Source organism: Panthera pardus, unplaced genomic scaffold (genome assembly GCF_024362965.1).
Source record: "Panthera pardus isolate Hobbes unplaced genomic scaffold, ASM2436296v1 HiC_scaffold_12, whole genome shotgun sequence".
In the NCBI taxonomy this organism is placed as follows: domain Eukaryota; kingdom Metazoa; phylum Chordata; class Mammalia; order Carnivora; family Felidae; genus Panthera; species Panthera pardus.
The window spans coordinates 53,504,432-53,526,635 of record NW_026526677.1 but is presented as its reverse complement, the minus strand read 5'-3'; the positions used below and the strand labels follow the sequence as shown (position 1 = coordinate 53,526,635).

At 43.5% G+C, this 22,204-nt stretch overlaps 2 protein-coding genes across 3 annotated transcripts; both read right to left on the bottom strand.

Moving 5' to 3' along the window:
* Nucleotides 1–1,850: 1,850 nt before the first annotated feature.
* Nucleotides 1,851–16,253, bottom strand: LOC109260062 (olfactomedin-4-like). 2 transcript variants are annotated; one of them, XM_053900047.1, is made up of 6 exons: nt 16,123–16,251; nt 15,248–15,310; nt 14,852–14,995; nt 5,139–5,301; nt 4,577–4,736; nt 1,851–2,786 (listed from the first exon to the last, which is right to left on the bottom strand). In XM_053900047.1, exons 1-6 carry the CDS (start codon nt 16,189–16,191, stop codon nt 2,063–2,065), a joined length of 1,323 nt encoding a protein of 440 aa, XP_053756022.1. In that variant the 5' UTR covers nt 16,192–16,251; the 3' UTR covers nt 1,851–2,062. The 2 variants fall into 2 exon arrangements, with proteins under 2 accessions (XP_053756022.1, XP_053756023.1); XM_053900048.1 differs by lacking the exon at nt 15,248–15,310 and having other exon boundaries at nt 16,123–16,253.
* Nucleotides 16,254–18,335: 2,082 nt separating this feature from the next.
* LOC109259988 (olfactory receptor 52D1-like) lies at nt 18,336–19,355 on the bottom strand. The gene has a single exon (XM_019437983.2). The coding sequence runs from the start codon at nt 19,353–19,355 to the stop codon at nt 18,336–18,338; it is 1,020 nt and encodes a 339-aa protein (XP_019293528.2).
* Between the last annotated feature and the right edge of the window lie 2,849 nt (nt 19,356–22,204).

Here is a 22,204-nt window from a genome sequence, read left to right as displayed (position 1 = left end):
TCCAAGGACTAGCTGGGGCAATAAGACATATTTGTGGGGTGGGAGACACCGGGTCTCCATAATAAAATTAAAAAGGTCATTTTCCAGACAACAGGGGACAAAGTTCTTAGGGTGGAACTATTAAAAAAAGGAGGGGGGGAGACCAGATTGCTTATGTGGGATATGTTTCTCTGTGGTCCTGTGTGGGGGTTCCTGTTGGGATGATAGGCTTGTTATAATGGAAAGTTGAGTTTATTGAAGCCATAGATAAAACTACATACCTGTAAGAATGGAATCTTTCCTGTAGGAAAGATCTTATCACTTTTGTTAGTGATCTTGAAAAAGTGAGGCCTTACAAAGAAAAATGGAGCAAGAACAAAGTTCACAGGGGTAGAGGAGGTCATGTTTTTCTCTGCCTCTAGGCTTAGGGATTCTGCACTTAATTGAGAGTGCTCCCACGTGGGGAAAGATTTCTTCTATTCTAGAAGCAGGAGCGGGGCTCATTGGGGAGGTTTTCTGAGGGCCATTTAAAATTAAAGGTGAGTTAGCCCTTCCTTGCAAAGTATTTTTTATTCATCTCTCACTTGGTCTTTTCTATGGTCTTTTCTATGTCATTATAGCAGAACTTTTAAAAAGATTTGTTTCAATGTCTTAGCCCAATCTTTGGTGCCCACCTTTGTGTCAAAGCATTAGGGGGAGAGATGCCTGTAAATCAAGAGGTGATGGGGGTGGTGATTCATAGTGAAATTCCTAACAGGGCAACTAGAACAGATTCTCAGTTCCATGCAGCTGTAGGGGATGGTGCTTGATCTTTATTTGGGTAGCACATGAATTTTCTAATAGATATGTTAAAATATACATTTATGTCTATGTAGATGGAATATTGTATACATGTCTGATTGGATGTATATTTGCGAATGTATATACATATGGGGAAGTATAAGCATGAGACTGGGTGTATAAAGTATTCTGGTATCCTTCATGTGACTGTGAAGACTTTGGGGTCTGAAATCTTGAACATTCCATCCCATTGCATGGAAAGGAAGTGAACCATGCAGATAGATAAGTAATAGGTGGAGTGTCTGATGCTCAGCCATTAGTTGCTCACTTCCTAGAATGGAACTCAAGCCTAAACCCCTCTCCTAGTTGCACTCAGAGTGAGTTTGATTCAGGACAGTGAAACATTGATTTTCACACCAACATGCTGCACTTTTCTCCCCAGCTACCCTGCAAGAGGTTGAGGATAAGAAAGGGGGCCTCTTTTGTAGCAACATGGATGGAACTGGAGAGTGTTATTCTTAGTGGAATAAGTCATATAGAGAAAGACAGATACCATATGTTTTCACTCTTATGTGTATCCTGAGAAACTTAACAGAAGACCATGGGAGAGGGGAAGGGGGAAAAAGTTATAGAGAGGGAAAGAGGTAAACTATAAGAGATTCTTAAAAACTGAGAATAAACTGAGGGTTGATGGGGGTGGGAGGGAGGGGAAAGTGGCTGATGGGCATTGAGGAGAGCACCTGTTGGGATGAGCACTGGGTGTTGTATGGAAACCAATTTGACAACAAATTTCATATTAAAAAAAATCTTAAAAAAAAAAGAAAGGGGGCGTCTACATACTATTCTAATGACAAGCTGTTTGAGGTCTTCTGCACTGGTACCAGATGCTCTCAACCTAAGACTTACCATTCTAAGCCTAATTCACAGAAGTTTATAATTGTAGCAGTTGGATTCACAGTTTTCAAAGCACAGAATAGGAGATTTGTTTTACAAATTAGAGTGCAGCTCTTAGAATTGTAGATTTCTAGTAAAGAGGTGTCTTGTTAGGGTTGGTGCTTGTTTCCCAATCAAACCCCAATCAAATCCACCTAGACCATTACTAAAAAGAACTTTAATGTGATTGAGTCATTAGTCATACAGAATTGTCAACTATAAAGAATGATCAATCATAAAAATATAATCAACACTTCTCAATCAGTAGGACTGATGGCCATTTGTGGGGGGGGGGGGGGTGTGGGGAGTGATCCATCTGGAGGGTGAGGAGGAGGATATATGCTTCTCCCAATACTCTGCCCCAGGGGTCTCAGGGACTAGATGTTTTGTTGGGTTTGACAGACTTTGGTGCAATAGGAAACCAAGAGAACTTTTCAGCTGGCAGTTTTGATGGCTTATGCTTCAGCATCTGGAAGCCGAGATCATAATTGATCAGATAGCCATCATTGTAGACATAGAGCTTGTGATCCAAGGGGGAGTAATTGATGCCATGCAGTGTTTCCAGCATCTTATCCAGCAGGATGCTGAGATGGCGCTCCCGCCCAGTGTTGGTATCAAAAGCATAGAAGATCTCTTCCTGGTGGGTGCTCCGTGGGCGTAGGGCATACAGCACTCCACAGGCCATGAAGGCTCCTGACATGGCTGGCTTGTACTGGTTGGTTTGCCAGGTTTTCTCCACTTCTAAGGTGCTGGTATTGAGGCGGCTTACAAGCAGGTTTCCCTTGCTCTCCTCGGTGGCATAGAGCACCCACAGTCCCTTCTCATCACCAGCAAAATCTAAATCTTTCCAGGGCACACCAACATAGGAGAAGCGGTTGTTGTAGGTGGCGCTGGGCAATGGGCGTCGTAGCACCAGGGTGTTGGAGGAAAGATTCAGCTTGGCAATGTCACGTGTGCCATAGTAGTTGAAGTACATGAAGTTTTTGTACACGGTGTTACCACTGCCATCACCATAGCCAAATGACCTCTTCTCATAGTTCTTCATCAATACCAGGTCATCATAGGACTTGTACATCTGGTAGTAGTCAAAGTACCTAGGCCAAGCCCCACACCAGAATTATCAGGGTTCACAATGCTAATAAAAATGAGCAGGCTAGTGTTCAAATTAATAGTTGGAACTTTGGAATCATACAGAACTGATTGGTAATCTCTCTTCTGCTTATAACATACTGTGACAAAAAATAACTGTAAAAAATCAGTAACAACAATAACATTAACATCAAATGCACCAATGTCTCATGGACACTGTGCGTGCATTACCTCATTTAATTATAGTGAAAGTACCATAAAGTAGGTTTTATCCCCACAGATTTGAAGACTGGGTCTCAGAAAGACTAATTTGCTCAAAGTCCCTCAGCTCATAATTAAAATCCATTAAAAGAAAAACAAAAGATTCTATCTCATTGATTGTCGGGACTGACCGAAATAATGCAAATAAAACAATTAGTAGAATATTTATCTCAAAGTAAGCAATCAACAAGTGATGGTTATTATTCTTTTCTTCTTTATGGATGTTCTTCCTTATGGATGCCCCCTCCACCCATCCCTGAGACAATGTCCTCTGGTAGGTCGTAGTTCTGGAGCTGGATTTGGAGAGATTTATGCTCATTGAGGTCACTTTGGAAACTCCTTTAAATTATCCATGAATGAGGTGCCTGAGTGGGTCAGTCAGTTAAGTGTCTGACTCTTGATCTAAGCTCAGGTCATTTTCTCATGGTTTGTGAGTTTGAGCCCTACATCAGGCTCTGCGTTGACAGCTCAGAGCCTGCTTGGGATTCTCTGTCTCCTTCTCTCTCTGCCCCTTCCCTGCTTGCACACTGTCTCTCTCCATCTCTCAAAATAAATAAATAAACTTTTACAAATAAATAAATAAATAAATAATTCCTGAATGATGAGTGTTGTCACTGCTTGGCCTTGGTCAGTAAGTCTTCCTTTACCACAGAGATTTGGAGAAGATTTAAAGACACATAAATGTGCTTCATATGCTACAAATGCCTATAGGAATTGGGAGCAATATTATCAGTAACACTAATCTTTCTGAGATGAGCTTCCACTGAGCTCTTCAATGACAGGTTTAAGCCACGTTCATCCTTCCCTCCTGTGGTGTCCCACTCAGTTGGATCTTTGCCATATTCCTATATAGACTACCTTTAAACACCCTGCCTGTGAGTTGCATCTAGCTTCCTAACCAGGCTGCCAGTTTATTTAAGGGCTCATTCATTTACTCCTTGATTCAATTAGCTATCCTTTCATCTAAAACAAACAAACAAACAAACATTTATCAACACCGACAATGCTGTCCACACTTTTTTTTATAAAATCTCATGTGATATTCTCTAATTTAACTATCCTCACTTTCCAGATGGCTAGAACGGGTCTGAGACATTCATGTACTTCTCCAAGTTCACTTATCTTATGTGGCAGTACTCAGATTCAAACTCAACCCTGTCTGAGTCCAAGTCCCAAGTAAAGTCAAGTTCATCCTCTAAATTTCTTCTGAGAAGAACCTAGGATTCTGAAGCCCAGGTAGAGAACAGTTTGTTCTTGAGATAAGATCAGACTACCAATAGAACCAGTTTGGATTACAATGGGTTTAGAAATTTCAGACAGCAGGTTCAAGAAGGAGCTCACAGCCATCTGTGGCATTCTTAATCATGAGAGGAGCTCTAGAAGGTGACCTGTCAGACCTAGGTTAAGTTTGTCCAGCGGCATACCTAAAACAGAGAGAGGAAGTTGTGCTGGGGCCATAAAGAAACCCGTTAGGGTAGGGTAGCAAACATTTTGAATGAACCTGGGTACAAAAGAGAAACCATCCTGAACTTACCTGCTGTCTGTAGTCATAGGGGCCACCCAGTAGAGGGAAGAGTCTGGACTGGGTGCTGAGTCTCGACCCCAGGTACCTGCCTTGTGTGCAAAGCCTCTCCAATTGAGTTGCACCACAAAGGGTCTGCTGACTTTCTGGAGGCCTCCATGGTCACAAGAGCCTGGAGAAGAGAGCAGGCAAGGTAGAAACTAGGAGTGAAGCACAAAACCCACAGGGAGAGGGCTATGAAAGTGTAATAGCTATGTGTGTGTTTCAGCATGTGTCCGTACATCTGAAGACATGCATAAGTGTATAAGCAGGCTTGACTTTGCACAAATAGAGGTTAGTGTATATGTCTGATTTTAGGTGTATTTATATATATCTATGTTTACTAGGATGCCTATACGTGAGACTATACCTATCTCTGTCTGCATTACTTAATGATGCACCAAACAAGGAAATGAAAGATTTATTCTACATCAAGACATTCACTGCCCACCCCTCAGTACGCCATAACCAACGCTGCATTCCCAAACCATCTTTGGGGAGAAGAAATTTTCAGAAATTCAGTCTGAGGCCTCACCGGGGGGCAAGGGTGGACCAGAGTGTCCAGAAGCCACTTCTTCCTTCTCCCTCTCACACTCCCTTAGCTGGTCCTTGAGACTATCCACCTCCTGACGAAGAGCACAGAGATCGTGCTGGTCTGAGTCAGCCAGAAGCTTGAGTATGAGGCTGGCATTAGCCACCTGTGGAAATGAGATGCCAAGGATATGGGTCACAGACTGTTCTTAAGAACTGATGTCAGCCTTCCATATTGCTCAACTCTGTGTCTTTTTTTCCCCCAGAAATAAGTGATTTGGTAAATCATCAAATTTATGAAATTAAGTAAGACAGGAGACTATGGAGGCAGAGGTATTCTCTAATCTATCCATGTATATGGCTCTGGAATTAAGAGAGGAGGCTCTCAGCCTCACTAAGTCCTCCCTTGGCCATAAGCCAGGTCACCAACTCCTGTGGTCTCTCCAGCTGCAGGCACAGCAGGTTGTAGATTGGGGCCTCCTAGGAGGAAGCAAGGGTAGTGGGAATCCTGGACTTCAGGGCACCTTTCATTTCCAAGACCTGGTTATCCTGACCTTCAGTGGTGCATGTGTACTCACTGACCTGGGTCTGGAGGCATGGACAGGCAGTTCCCCCAAACCTCAACATCCATGACTCTTTTCTTTTATTTGCATGCCCTCAGTGCCACGTAGCCTAAAAAATACTGTCTTGGATCTGTCATTTTATTTTGTTCCATTAACAGCCCTTGAGAGAAGTTAAAATGGTGGAGCAGCATGAAGACCCTGAGCTTATCTCATCCCTGAAACGCAGCTAGATCAGCACCAAACCATTTTGAACACCTAGGAAGTTGATCTGAGGATTAATGCAACCACCTGCATAACTTAAGTCACAGAACTTGCCAGGTACACGGTGTGGAGAGGTGAACTTGGGGAAGAAAAGCCTTGGGGGGTAGGGAGCCATTTTTGCAGAGAGGAGACAGAGAGAAAAAGAGAAAGGGAGAGAGTGCAAAACATTGGCATGGTGCAAGAAAGCATTCCCTGCAAAAGTAGCTGGAGAGAAAGAGAAAGAAAGAGTGAAAACATTTGCAGTGGACTTAACAAGAAACCTGTTCCCCAAAACCATTGATGGGGAGAAAAGAGAGGGTTTCAATACCACCAGGATTCTACAAACAGTGGATTGCTGAGTCTGAAGTTCTGGAGCTCAGTACCTGGTGGCGCTCTGATGAGGAAGCTGGGCAAATTCCCAGGAGCAAGCAGTGGGGTCTGAGGGGTCCATGTGCCACAGGGGGAGAAGCAGTTCCCCTGCTTGGAGAGCATTTGGTAGAGGCCAAATGGCCTCCCCACAGCAAAGGTCCCAGGGGACCCTGGAGAGGAGCCACATTTGAGGGTATTGGGACAAAGACCCCAGAGTATGGTGAAACCTGGAGCCGGCTGTGTGCTGTGATTTGTCACCATCTCTGAACCTCTGCTGCTGCAGGATCACACAAACATTTTCTGGGGCTAGCTGGCACCCAGCCATTGCTCAGCAAGACCCTCCTACAGAGAATCAGTGGGACCAAGTGAAGGGGTCTCTGAAGTGTTGTATTTTGAAACAACCCCATCTGAAGTAAAACTCTGGAGGAAGGTGCCATCTGGCAGGCAGATGGCTTGGACACAGACAGGGTAGAGACAGGAGTGAATGAAGTCCTGAGACAAAGGAGGGATGCTTTATCATGGGTCAGTGAGAGAGGGAATTTCCTGTGCCACAGACTAGGGAGTTGGGTGAAGCCATTTCCACCTATCTTACACATGCACAATGATCCACCCCAGTAAGATAAGCAGCGTCACCTAGTGGATAATGGAGCCATTACACCATGGAGCCACTAGAGTGCTTAGTTTAAGTTCTAAGGGAAACTAGATGTAACTTCATTGGGGTTTCATTGTGTTTGCTGGTTCATTTATTTGTTCACTTTCTTTGCTTCTGTTTTTGCTTAAGTTGTTTTCTTTTTTCTTTCTTTTCTTTGTTGGGTACAGAAAGTGAAAATTTTATTTATAGTTTTTTACTTTATTTTATTTTTATTTAAATTTTTTATTGTATTTCATTTTCTTTATTTTATTTTATTCTATAAATATTTTTTAATTTTTAAATTTTTTTCTTACACTTTTCTTCTCTCCTTTCCCTTTTTTCTCCATTCTTTCAACAATCAGACTGAAACACCCCTAGGATCTAGTTCTTTTATTTGATTTTTTATTGTGTATTTAATTTTTCAATTTTTATTTTTTATTTTATTAATTTTTTCTTCCTCCAAAATGACAAAAATGAAGGAATTCATGCCAAAAGAAAGAACACGAAAAATAACACCAAGGGACTTAATCAACACAAATATAAGTAAGATGTCTGAACTAGAATTTAGAAACATGATAATAAAAATACCATCTGGGGTTGAAAGAGCATAGAAGACACCAGAGAATCCCTTTCTGCAGAGATAAAAGAAGTAAAATCTACTCAGGCTGAATTAAACATGCTATAACTGAGATGCAATCTCGAATAGATGTCACAATGGCAAGGATGGATGAAACAAAACAATGAATCAGCGATATAGAAGATAAAATTCTGGAGAATAATGAAGCAGAAAAGAAGAGAAACAAAGGCAAAAGAGCATGACACAAGACTTAGAGAACTCAGTCACCTGTTAAGGAATAAAATCTGAATCACAGGAGTCCCAGAAGATGAATAGAGAGAAAAGGAGGAAGAAGGTTAATGTGAGCAAATTATACTGGAAAACTTTCCTAATCTGTGAAAGGACACAGACATCAAAATCCAAGAAACCTAGAGAACTCCCATCAGATTAAATAAAAACTGACCATCAACAAGGCATATCATAGTGAAATTCACAAAACACAGACAAGGAAAGAATTATAAAAGCAGCAAAGGAAAAAAATCCTTAAACTGCAAGGAAAGACAGATAAGTTTCACAGTAGACCTATCCACAGAAACTTGTTAGGCCAGAAAGGAGTGGCAGGATATATTCTACATGCTAAATCAAAAAAATATGAAGCCAAGAATTCTTTATTCTGCAAGGCTGTCATTCAAAATAGAAGGAAATATAGTTTCTGAGACAAACAAACACTAAAGAAATTCGTGACCACTAAACAGCCCTGCAAGAAATTTTAAGATGGACTCTCTGAGTGGAGAAAAGACAAAACAAAACAAAACAAAACAAAAAAGACCCAAAGCAACAAAGACTAGAAAGGACCATTGAACATCACCAACTCTACACATAACACTAAATTCATATCTTTCAGTACTCACTCTAATTGTCACTGGACTAAGTGCTCCAATCAAAAGGCATATGCTATCGGAGCCAAAGCAATCTTGAAAAAGAAAACCAAAGCAGGAGGCATCACAATCCCGGACTTCAAGCTATACTACAAAGCTGTAATCGTCAAGACAGTATGGTACTGGCACAAGAACAGATACTCAGATCAATGGAACAAAATAGGGAACCCAGAAATGGACCCACAAACATATGGCCACCTAATCTTTGACAACGCAGGAAAGAATATCCAATGGAATAAAGACAGTCTCTTCAGCAAGTGGTACTGGAAGAATGAACCTGGACCACTTTCTTACACCATACACAAAAATAAACTCAAAATGGATGAAAGACCTCAATATAAGACAGGAAGCCATCCAAATCCTCAAGAAGAAAGCAGGCAAAAACCTCTTTGATCTTGGCCACAACAACTTCTTACTCAACACATCTCCAGAGGCAAGGGAAACAAAAGCAAAAATGAACTACTGGGACCTCATCAAAATAAAAAGCTTCTGCACATTGAAGGAAACAATCAGAAAAACTAAAAGGCAACCGACAGAATCGGAGAAGATATTTGCAAATGACATATCAGGTAAAGGATTAGTATCCAAAATCTATAAAGAACTTATCAAACTCAACACCCAAAAAACAAATAATCCAGTGAAGAAATGGGCAAAAGACATGAATAGACACTTCTCCAAAGAAGACATCCAGATGGCCAACCAACACATGAAAAAATGCTCAACATCACTCATCATCAGGGAAATACAAATCAAAACCACAATGAGATACCACCTTACGCGGGTCAGAATGGCTAACATTAACAACTCAGGCAACAACAGACATTGGCGAGGATGCAGAGAAAGAGGATCTCTTTTACATTGTTGTGGGAATGCAAGCTGGTGCAGCCACGCTGGAAAATAGTATGGAAGTTCCTCAGAAAACTAAAAATAGAACTACCCTATGACCCAGCAATTGCACTACTAGGTATTTATTTACAGGATACGGGTGTGCTGTTTCGAAGGGACAATGCATCCCCATGTTTATGGCAGCACTATCAACAATAGCCAAAGTATGGAAAGAGCCCAAATGTCCATCAATGGATGAATGGATTAAAAATTGTGGTATACACACACACACACACACACACACACACACACAATGGGGTATTCCTTGGCAATCAAAAAGAATGAAATCTTGCCATTTGCAACTACATGGATGGAACTGGAGGGTATTATGCTAAGTGAAATTAGTCAGAGAAAGACAAAAATCATATGACTTCAGTCACATGAGGACTTTAAGAGACAAAACAGATGAACACAAGACAAGGGAAACAAAAATAATATAAAAACAAGGAGGGGGACAAAACAGAAGAGACTCAAAAATATGGAGAACAAACTGAGGGTTACTGGAGGGGCTGTGGGAGGGGGGATGGGCTGAATGGGTAAGAGGCACTAAGGAATATACTCCTGAAATCATTATTGCACTGTATGCTGACTAATTTGGATGTAAATTTTTAAAAATTAAAAGTAAAATGTAAAAAAAGACATAGGCTATCAGAATGGATAAGAAAACTAGACCCATCTATATGCTGCTTATGAGAGACTCAATTTAGACCTAAAGACACCTGCAGATTGAAAGTGAGGGGATGGAGAACCATCTGTCATGCTCATGGTCATCAGAAGAAAGCTGGAGTAGCCATACTTATATCCAACAAACTAGATTTTAAAATAAAGACTGTAACAAGTGATGAAGAAGGGCATTATATCATAATTAAGGGGTCTAACCACCAAGAAGATCTAACAATTGTAAATATTTATGGCCCCAATGTAGAACACCCAAATATATAAATCAATTAATCACAAACATAAAGAAACTCATTGATAATAATACTATAATTGTAGGGGACCTCAACACCTCACTTACAACAATGGACAGATCACATAGGCAGAAAATCAACAAGGAAACAATGGCTTTGAATGACATACTGGACTAAATGGACTTAACAGATATATTCAGAACATTTCATCCTAAAGCAGCAGAATACACATTCTTCTCAAGTGCCCATGGAACATTCTCCAGAATAGATCACATACTGGGTCACAAATCAGCCCTCAAGAAGTAAAAAAGATCAAGATCATACCTTGCATATTTTCAGGCCACAATGATATGAAGCTCAAAATGAACCACAAGAAAAAACTTGGAAAGACCATGAATATTTGGAGATTAAAGAACATCCTACTAAAAAATGAATGGGTCAAGCAGGAATTTAAAGAGGAAATTAAAAAGTTCATGGAAGCCGATGAAAATGTAAACACAACAGTCCATAATCTCTAAGATGCAGCAAAGCTGGTCATAAGAGGGAAGTATGTAGCAATCTAGGCCTTCCTAAAGGAAGAATGGTCTCAAATACATAACCTAACCTTACACCTAAAAAAGCTAGAAAAAGAACAGCAAAAACAGCAGAATAAAGGAAATACTAAAGATTAGAGCAGAAATCAATGATACTAAAATTAAAAAAAAAAAAAGTAGAACAGATCAACGAAACCAGGAGCTGAAAGAATTAACAAAAGAATTTAAAAAATTAATAACCTCCTACTCAGATTGATCAAAAAGAAAAAGCACAGGACCCATATAAATAAAATAACAAATGAAAGATGAGAGATCACAACCAACACCACAGAAATACAAACTATAATAAGAGAATATTATGAGCAATTATATGCCAATGAATTGGGCAATCTGGAAGCAATGGACAAATTCCTAGAAACATATACACTACCAAAACTGAAACAGGAAGAAATAGAAAATTTGAACAGACCCATAACAGTAAAAAAATTAAACCAGTAATCAAAAATCTCCCAACAAACAAGAGTCCAGGGCCAGATAGTTTTCCAGGGGAATTCTACCAAACATTGAAGCAAGAGTTAATACCTATTCTTGTGAAGCTGTTCCAAAAAATAGAATGGAAGAAAAACTTCCAAATTCATTTATGAGGCTAACATTACCTTGATTCCAAAACCAGACAAAGACCCACTAAAAAGGAGAACTATAGACAAATTTCCCTGATGAACATGGATGCATAAATTCTCAACAAGATAGTAGCAAACCGAATCCAACAATATGTTAAAAGAACTATTCAACACGATCAAGTGAGATTTATTCCTTGATGTAGGGCTGGCTCAATATCCACAAATCAATCAATATTATACATCACATTATACTTTCACATAGAAGAAAGGATAAGAGCCACATTATCCTTTCAATAGATGCAGAGAAAGCATTTGATAAAATACAACACCCTTTCTTTATAAAAACCCTGAAGAAAGTTGGGGTAAAAAGATCATACCTCAAGATCATAAAGGCCATATATGAAAAACCCACAGTTAATATCATCCTCAATGGGGAAAAACATAGTTTTCCCACTAATGTCAGGAGCACAATAAGGATGTCCACTCTCACCACTGTTATTCAACATAGTGTTAGAAGTCCTAGCCTCAGTAATCAGAAAACACAAAGAAATAAAAGGCATCCAAATCAGCAAGGAGGAAGTCAAACTTACACTGTTCACAAATGACATAATACTCCATATGAAAAACCCAAAAGACTCCACCAAAAAACTACTAGAACTGATCCATTAATTCTGCAAAGTCGCAGGATATAAAATCAATGCACGGAAATCAGTTGCATTTCTATTCACCAATAATGAAGCAGCAGAAAGAGAAATAAATGTATCAATCCCATTTATAATTGCACCAAAAACTATAAAATACCTAGGAATAAACTTAACTAAGGAAGTGAAAATCTACACTGAAAACTATAGAAAGCTTATGAAAGAAATTGAAGAAGACACAAAAAACTGGAAAAACACTCCATGCTCATGGATTGAAAGAACAAATATTGTTAAAATATCGATACTACTCAGAGGAATCGACATATTCAATGCAATCCTTTTCAAAATAACACCAGCAGTCTTCACAGAGCTAGAACAAACAATCCTAAAATTTGTATGGAACCAGAAAAGACCCCAAATAGCCAAAGCAATCCTGAAGAAGAAAACTAAAGCTGGAGACATTACAATTCTGGACTTCAAGTGGTATTATGAAGCTACAATCATCAAGACGTTATGGTACTGGCACAAAAACAGACACATAGATCAATGGAACAGAATAGAGAACCCAGAAATGGATCCACAAACATATGGCCAACTAATCTTTGACAAAGCAGGAAAGAATATCCAATGGAGAAAACACAGTCTCTTCAGCAAATGGTTGGGAAAACTGGACAGCAACATGCAGAAGAATGAACCTGGACCACTTTCTTACACCATACACGAAAACAAACTCAAAATGGATGAAAGACCTAACCTTAAGACAAGGAGCCATCAAAATCCTAGAGAAGAAATCAGGCAACAACTTCTTTGACCTCAGCCACAGCAACTTCTTACTCAGCATGTCTCCAGAGGCCAGGGAAACAAAAGCAAAAATGAACTATTGAGTCCTCATCGAGATAAAAAGCTTTTGCATGGTGAAGGAAACAATCAACAAAACTAGAAGTAACTGACAGAATGGGAGAAGATATTTACAAATGACATATCAGATAAAGGGTTAGCACCCAACATCTACAAAGAACTTACTAAATTCAACACCCCAGAAATAAATAACACAGTGAAGAAATGGGCAAAAGACATGAAAAGACACTTTTCCAAAGAAGACAACCAGATGGCTAACAGACACGTGAAAAGATGCTCAACATCACTCATCAACAGGGAAATATAAATCAAAACCACAATGAGATACTACCTCACACCCGTCAGAATGGCTAAAATTAATAGCTCAGCCAACAATGGATGTTGGCGAGGATGCAGAAAAAGAGGAACCCTTTTGCACTGCTGGTGGGAATGCAAACTGGTGAGGCCACTCTAGAGAACAGTGTGGAGGTTCCTCAAAAAATTAAAAATAGAACTCCCTTACAACCCAGCAATTGTGCTACTAGGTATCTATCCAAAGGATACAGGAGTGCTAATTTGAAGGAGTATATGCACCCCAATGTTTATAGCAGCATTATCGACAATAGCCAAAGTATGGAATGAGCCCAAATGTCCATCAACTGATGAATGGATGAAGATATGGTATATATATACAATGGAATTTTACTTGGTGATCAAAAAGAATGAAATCTCGCCATTTGCAACAGTGTGTATGGAACTAGAATGTATTATGCTAAGTGAAATAAATCAGCAGAGAAAGACAAATATATTATTTCACTCATATGTGAAATTTAAAAAACAAGAGATGAACAAAGAGAAGGGAAGAAAAAAGATAAAAACAGAGAGGGAAACAAACCAAAAAGACTCTTAAATACAGAAAACAAACTGAGGGTTGCTGGAGGGGTTTTGTGTGGGGGGAAAGGCTAAATGGGTGACAGGAATTAGGAGGGCACTTGTTGGGATGAACACTGGGTGTTATATGTAAGTGATGAATCACTAAATTCTATTCCTGAAATCATCATTATTATATTATATGTTAACTAATTTGGATGTAAGTAACTGAGAACAAACTGAGGGTTGATGGGGAGTGGGAGGGAGGGGAGGGTGGGTGATGGGTATTGAGGAGGGCACCTTTTGGGATGAGCACTGGGTGTTGTATGGAAACCAATTTGACAATAAATTCAATATATTGAAAAATAAAATAAATAAATAAATAAAATAATTTGGATGTAAGTAAAAAACAAACAAACAAAAACAACAAAAAAACAAAAACAGCTCTTGAGGTGAGCATTAGTGTTATTTCCATTTCATAGCTGAGGACATTGTGTCCCTCTTTCCTACAGAAAAAAATGACTCTCTCCTCTGTATACCCAGGTTCTCTCTCTCCTTTCCTGGTTACAGCCACATTCTCAGGAGTGTCTTGGCGAGTGAATGAATGGACACAGACAGCTAGCTTTCAGGCCCTCTCTCATCAACCTTCCCCGAGTGCCCATTACAAAAAGCAACTGCCCACATCACATGCTGGATGCCACATTTCCATTCACTCCTCACTCTACTGACAGCATCAATTCCAAGCTCACTAGCCTGGTCCACAAGTCTCTCCAGATATTGCCCCTATTTTAGCTCAATTCAAGCTCTTTTCTGTCTCCTTTCCACTGGCCATTCCACTTCCTTCTTCTTCTCTAATCTCTTCCCATCTCCCACTGCACTTATACCCACAAATTGGCCTGTTAATGTAGGAAAGCACATCCTCCACAAACCTCTCTGTATGGTGATGGCCTCTGAGAATCCCAAGGACAATACCTAACGTTTTCCTTCACACTCAGGATTCATCTCAAAGATAAGGGCTATGCTTTCTCCAGGAATTTCTCTACGGGCCCAGCTCATCCTCATGCTGGATGCAGGAGGTGTGTTCATGTAACTCCCAGCCTCAACCCGCAGCTCCAGCACTCACCCTCAAGAGCTCCTGATCATACTTGTCCATGAGCTCCTGGGCTGTACTCTGTAGCTGCTCCAGCTTCTTCAGGGGAATGAGGTCATTGGCCAGGTGAACCACACAATGGCACAGGCCATCCTTGCCCATAGAGCCTGGCACCAGCTGCAAAAGCAAGATCACAGGCACGTTAAGCATAATGAAATACATTGGATCACAGTGCACGGTTTGGGAACATGAAGCAGAAGAGCTGACCCTACTCTGGAGAGTCTGAGAAGAGCTCTCTTTGCACAGGAGGGTGTTCATGACTGCCTAAGTCTCCTTCTGCCATGAGTTTTACTGACCCTTCCCTTGATTTCCCAGAGCTGAAATATAGTCTCCTTCCAGCTCCTACTGGTGGAACCATCCTCACCCTACTTCATGCACTGACTGGGTCTGGCTGCAGTTCACAGAACTGGGAGTAGACTCTTCTCTGAGGCTCTGTGGAAAAGAGGAAAGATGATCTGAAAAGAAATGTTCAGGGACTAGCTTGGTGGCCGCAGTACCTCTACTCTGGACATAAGTAGATTCCCACAAGTTCACTTTGTCTTGAAGACAGCAGGAACAGAGAGTTCCAAATTGTCAAAGAAGGGAATGAATATTATCAGCACCATGAGGCACCAAAGTCTGGACTGATATTTAGCATTCCCAAGAATACAGGAGGGTATGACTTGAATTCTTTATTTTGTAGTTGAAAAACCAGGGGTTCTCAGAATATATATATAAAAAAAAAAAGAACCATCTAGGGTTTCCTTATAGATTTTTCAAGAATCAAGATGTGTGGCCACTGTCCTTCTCTGAATAGTCCCACACATATCTTCTGTGGCTCTGGGAGTTAATTTGGCTGTGTCTTCAGTCTGCAACTCCAGCCCAGTGGTTTAGCTTTTGGGGATCATGACACAAAGGGTGCATGCTTACAATAGCCCAGGTTGTCCTTCCTTAGTTCCAGCGTCCTTCATACAAGAAAAGGGTGGCATATTTCTGCAGGTAATGATGCCTCATAAAAGAGCAGGATGTACAGCCCAGAGTTCATCCTTGTTTTCCCTCTGTCACCCTATGCCTACCCAAGCCCAGCAACAATCAGAGCATATTGGTCATCCCATCCTCCTTTCAGACATCCCTGGGTCACTCCACCTTCACTCTCTCTCAGAACCTGGGGCTTCTTGAAATAGATCAGAGCGGTGAGGGAAGCCAGTCCAAAACCCAGAACCATCTCTTCACCCACTTGAGATCCCTCCATCCTCTGCCTGTACCTGAGCCCGTCCTGGGAGTGCCAGAGGCAGCAGTAGGATGGTTATCAGGAGAGCCAAGGAAGACTGCATGTTGCATCTGCTGCAGGAGGGGAGCAAGACCTATGAGTTCCCCTAGGCTTTTATCTCTTGTCCATGTGAATGGTCGCAGTAGGAGAGATAAGGATTTCATCATCTGAAAGGTCTGAGGGTGTGAGGGGGGTTGGAAAGGGACAGGGCGGGGCATGGGAGGAGAGGGCTGTTCTTCCAGAGAAGGGCTGAAAGTGTGTTTGTGCTTCCAGAGAAGGGCTGGGAGTGACTTTTTTACACAAACAAGATCTTTATCGTCGTGTTCTCAAGCTGAGATCTGTCCTCCATCTGCTGGGCCCTCCTGTCCACATAGATTAAGACTAACCTGAGACACACTGAAGGGGCCTTGGGATGGGTCTCTTTCAGGAGGGACTATGGTCTTTCCCTCAACTTTAAGGGAGGAATACTCTAGAGGAAAATGTAACCCTACCTGCTCCATCTCCAGGACAGAAGCCATTTATTTAATTAAGTGACCTTGGATGCAGGCCAAGCTGTGAATCTGGGGGGATTGCTTCAGCAGCACAGTGCTGGCTGCTCTGCTCTGTGCCTTCCCTCACACCTAGAAGTCTGTCCTCCTCACTGTTCTGAGCACTCTATATGTTTCCATCCCACCCAACTAGTATTCAAATGTATCTGCTAATTCAAGCTCCGGATGTCAGCAGCCTCCACTCCCTGTCCTTCAAGAGAGCCCCCTCCCAATATCTTCTTGTCAAGCCTCTGGTCCTCTGGGCCTGGTACCTGGGGTACCCTAAAGAAAAGGAAGAGTTGGTCCTGAGTCATAGCTCAGTGTTCCTAGGGCTGGCCACCAGAAATTACCCCTTTCTCTTCCACTATGTCTACTGAGAACTTCCCAGGCAGTGGTGAGTCTCAAACCCCCAAATACCTAAGAGGATGTCAGATTTCCTATGAAGACTGCATTTTCCCATTGAGAAATTTGTATCCCTTATTATTTTCCTACTTGTCATTGCAACCCCAATTCAGATATCATAGACATTCAGCATAAAGGCCATTTGCTAATGCATCCCGTCCTTTATAGCCCTTTGCCCAGCACGTAATACCTACAAGAGAAAGGCATATGAAGTCTCTACTTTTCCTCCTAGGGAAAGGATGAGAGAGCTTAAGTGAATGGATGACTCCAGGAAGAAATGCCTTGGACTCTCTTGGGCAATCCTTGATGAGAGACCATACCTTCATCTTGCTTTACAGATTTTCACCTTCTGACTCCCTGCTCACGGCCTGGGATCCATTCTCCATCAGCTCCTGTGGCCTAGCCTCTGTCCCAGAGGAGCCACAGAGGTTAGGGAGGTATGAGAGGAATGAGTTGGGAACCCTAAGCTACCTGGAGCAGAAAACCTATCCCGAATCACTGCGCAGGTGGGTGTTACTAGAACGTTATGGAAAAAGGGATGGAAAGGAGGAAGTATGAAAGAACACAGAGCCTGAATCACGACAACTAGTGCTGGGGTCATCTTCCTATATTCTGCCAATGAAAACTAGTGAGGGGATCTAGCCGGGAGAGCAGGGGAAGGCTCGGCACATGAGCAGACAGGAGAAAGAGCTTAGGTGGGCAGCATGGGGTAGTCCACTGCCTTCCCTCCCAGAACCAGCAGCTCTCTCAAGATTTAGGTGTTAGTCTCCAGGTCAGAAAGCACATCAATTTCCAGAGCTGTGTGCTCTTTTATTCATATTGCGCCATTTCCTCAGGCCCTCCTGTCTTCATTCCTTCAGCAAACATGGAGTTCCTACTTAGCGTCATGCGCTATACAAAAGGCCCCACTCAGAGCAACCTTTCAGTAATCTGGCCCTGGCTGGTCAGAGTGATGGGGAAAGATGAGATCTTGATGACCAGGCTGCATCCTGGGCCTCCCTGTTTGCCACAGTCCAGGCCCAGTCTGTTCTATGTGTGTGAGATGCAACTGTGGAGATCCATACAGAGTTAGAAAGAGCAGGAAAAGTCTATAGACACGGTAGACCCCTGTGGCGAGATGTGTTCAGTGCGCATTCTGTCCACGAGATGGGAACAGGGCTGGGGTGACCATAGCGCCACCTATCGGCAGATGATGAAGATGCCCTGGTCAGAGCTCTGCTCCAAGGATTGCTGTAGCACTACTTGGCCATCTGACGCACAAGCTGCAGAAAACATGTGCTCATTCACTGCTATGGGAGGCCCTCTCAGGGCTCACACCCCTTACGGCTCCGACCCAGCACAATCGAAGCAAGTGCCTGAGCCTCTGAGCGATCTGTTGGGTACGTACTCCATAGACCACAGGGTTCAGGGCAGGGGGCACCACCACATACAGGTTAGCCAGTAGGATGTGGATGTGGCCGGGCACCGTATGGCGGCCGAAAAGGTGGGCCAGGAAAGAGAAGAGAGCGGGTGTGTAGAAGAGAGTGATGACACTGGCATGGGCCCCACAGGTACCCAAGGCTTTGCAGCGGGCACCGTGGGACGGCAGGCGACAGACAGCACGGAGAATGAAGGCATAGGAAGTGGCGATGAGCCCGAAGTCCAGTGCTGGGGATAGAAGTGTGGTGGCTAGTCCGTACCAAACGTTGGGGCGCGTGTCACCACATGCCAGCCGAGCCACACCCATGTGTTCACAGTAGGTGTGGGGGAGCTCCCGCTGCCCACAGTAAGGCAGTCTTTGGAGCAGGGCCACAGGGGGTGCCATGACACAGGCACCACGGGTCACGGCAGCCACCGCCACTCCACCCACCACACGCTGTGTCAGCAATGCCCCATAGCGCAGAGGCTGACAGATGGCCACATAGCGGTCCACGGCCATGGCCAGGAGCACTGAAGATTCAGCAATGAAGGCCACATGGGTAACAAAGAGCTGAGCTAGGCAGGCCGCGAAAGAGATCTCTGCTGACAGGCCCCACAGCACAGCCAGAGCTTTGGGTACCGTGGATGTGGCCAGAACCAAGTCAGCAGCTGCCAGAAGCCCCAGCAGCTGGTACATGGGTGCCTGAAGTGTCTTATCAGCTGCCACCAGCCCCAGTAGAAGGACATTCCCTGCCAAAGCAGCCATGTACAGCAGACATACAGGCACCGCAAGCCAGGCATGCAAGGTCTCCAGTCCTGGCACCCCCAGCAGGACAAAGGGACCGGGCCCAGAGATGAGCACAGTCTGGTTGAGAGCAGCCAGTACAGGATCCATTTCCATCTCCTGGTTCCACCTGGCTCTGTCCCTGCAGGGTATGAATGAGGCCTGTGAGAAGCAATCATCAGTTCCCCAGAGATTTCAGATAGGTGGGGGTGAGGGTCCAGCCTTTGGGTACTAAAGCATTTGCTGACAGCCCTATGCTGGCCTATGGATTTCCTAGCCATCTGTGGGTTTGCTAATGTTTCCATATGATAAATGAAGGAATCCGGCTTCTGACAGGTCAACAGACCTACTCCAGGATACCCATCTGGTTAATAAAACTAGTATTTGAATCAAAACTCATCTGATTACAGACCACACTCTTCTGACAGTCATCTCTGGGAGGAATGTCTCCTCAACATCCCAGGCACATGAAAGCATTGGAATATGCTTTTCCTGATGACCTGTCCCAGAGGAAGTTATTCGTGTCAAACAAGCCCAATCTTGCCAACATTCTCTGTGCCCCCCTCTACCCCAGGGAAGCTATAAGTCAGAAGGAAGCATATATGGAATGGCTCTTTTTCCATTCATTCACCCACAGGTGCTCAGACAAAGCTCCTCTTCCAAAGTCTTTTTCCAGAAGCCACTTTATTAGCTCACTTACCCTCCCAAACAGTATATTCCTTCTAGTTTGTCTAGTATTTTGTCCCAGCTTTCAATGGCTTTGAAATTCTTACCTCCAGCTCTATTCATAATAGTTCAAAATGCCTGGGTTGTGAAAATTAATCCCTGCTTTGACCAGTGTAGAAACTCATCCCTTGACTCAGTTTTGTGGCTCTTTTTTCTTCTGTTCTTTGTCCATGGACAGACCCTTTGGGTTCTGAAGAGCTCAGTCTGGAAAAGTTTTGATCACCCAGAGGACACAGAAGAGCATCACGGTTTGGCTGCAGTGGAAGGGACTGGGTCAGATACCACAATGACAGTGCAGTATGGTGCATCCAATGGTGGATGTGGACAAACTTTACTTACCTGGGTTTAGGTGGATAAGGAACAGCCTAGAAAAAGGATGCAAGCTAAATGTGCTTTCCACGCTCTTCCTAAAGACCACAGTTATGTCCATGAACTTCATGAGATATTGCATTTGGTATTTTAAGCTGTTCCAGGGAATGAAGGGGCAGGTGAGCAGAGAATACAGTGGCCTGGGCATGGGGGCGGGAGGGATGGCTATCAAGCATTTCATGGTCCATGTGTGCTCTAGGCTTCTCTGCAGCAGTGCCTCCTGGGCCTTTTTTCACAGCCCTACATTTTGACTCTTGCAGAGAAGTGTTAGGTAATAAACCAGGATAGACTTTCCAAATAAAAGTCTTATTGGTTTAGAAACCAGAACTTCCTTCTGAAGAATAAGGCTTTGCCAAGTCACGGGGTCAGGTCTACACTCTCTCATGGTGGGGGACCCATGGGTTCCTCTCCTCCTGACGACCCATGGGTGGGGGATGTCATTCTAGGACCAACAAGACAGGGCCAGCCTTTCCAAGGAAAGAAAGATGTCAACACCCTCAGGGCCTGGGAACGTCTCTCCCCAAACCACAGGACAAACATGACCTGTACCAGGCAGGGGCCCCATAAAAAAGTCCTGAACTCAGGGTGTGGGCCCTATCAACACACTTCCTTATGGCAAAATTCCAGGGACAACTGCCCCATATCCCACATTCCCACAGTCCACACTTCTTCTCCTTCCATCTCCTCTCAAAGGCTAAGAGAAAGGGGAGAGGGAGAGGCAAAGACCCTGCTCCCAACCTCCAGCCTCAGCCTCTGCTTTGTGCCTGGCTTTCTATAGACACAGTTGCAGCTTCTCATCTTTCACTGCCTGCTCTGCCCTCTGCCCAGTCTCACATGGTCTCCAGGCCTCACACAGTTCAGCATCTTCTCTGAGTCAGGAGTTGCCAAGGGACATGTCGAGGGGGTGGAAGTAGGATGCCCCTCCTCCTGAGCTCCAGGCAGAGCAACGTCTCTGAGCTAAGGGCTGAAGTCCTGGGGCCTCTCCTGTGTGCTGCTGCATGCACAGTATCACCCTGTCTTGGGACCCTTTCCGTGATCAGGACACCAATGCACAGAAAAGCTAAGGTCACACATATCTGGGACATGGAACAAGGACCCCTGCATCCCAGTCCAGGACTGTTTTCTCTCCCAGAAGCCTTGCCATGTTCCTCACTTGACAGCAATTTCCTTTTGGGCAGGAGAGGCCACCTCTGCCACTCACACAGACTCTGCAGATCATCTGGTCCTGGGTCTCACTTCCACGCTGACAGTGTCCTCACTCTGACTCCATTCACACGTGCGCACCTTTGTACTGGCAGGGTCACTGGGGGCGCACAGACCTGCCTGCACCTGCTGCAGACTGAGACCCGTCTCCCTCCATTGATGCCTCCACCCCGTGGGTTCCAGGCCAGAGCCCGTGTCCTCCCTTGTCCTTCACTATGGATCCTTCTCAGACAGCCTCCCTGTCCTCAGAGTGGCTCACGTACTGTGTCCTGCCCAAGGGGCTTGAGGGACAAGTTTTCCCTCCAGGGAAGAGCAGAACAAGAACATATTAAATGTGGCTGGCAGCAGTAAGACAAAAAGAAGGCAGAAGGGAAGAGTTCCAGAACTGAACTCTAACAATATGTGCTAAGTCCCAGCTTTCTAATAGGATTTGGGCTGAATTGATTGAGTACTTTGAACTTCATTTCATCAGAATTTGAGATCCCCATCCTGAATGTGGAGAAGGAAGGAGTGAGAGGGAAACCTATCACAAAGGTCCATTTTCCTTGTTCCCGAGTATTCCCAAGTCAGCCCAGTGGTTCAGATCTAGAGCACGCTCCAAGGCCACATTATCTAGGTTCACATCCTACTTCTTCCACATATGAGCTGTTGAGATTCTCAACTTCTCC

What these genes read in the sequence shown, in the direction of transcription:
- LOC109259988 (XM_019437983.2), bottom strand. Translation starts at nt 19,355, where the DNA reads ATGGAAATGGATCCTGTACTGGCTGCTCTCAACCAGACTGTGCTCATC.
- LOC109260062 (XM_053900047.1), bottom strand. Translation starts at nt 16,191, where the DNA reads ATGCAGTCTTCCTTGGCTCTCCTGATAACCATCCTACTGCTGCCTCTG. An exon ending in AGACCCAGTCAGTGCATGAA is followed by an intron (nt 14,996 to 15,247) that starts GTAGGGTGAGGA and finishes TTGCTTTTGCAG; the next exon opens with CTGGTGCCAGGCTCTATGGG. An exon ending in ATGATCAGGAGCTCTTGAGG is followed by an intron (nt 5,302 to 14,851) that starts GTGAGTGCTGGA and finishes TCATTTCCACAG; the next exon opens with GTGGCTAATGCCAGCCTCAT.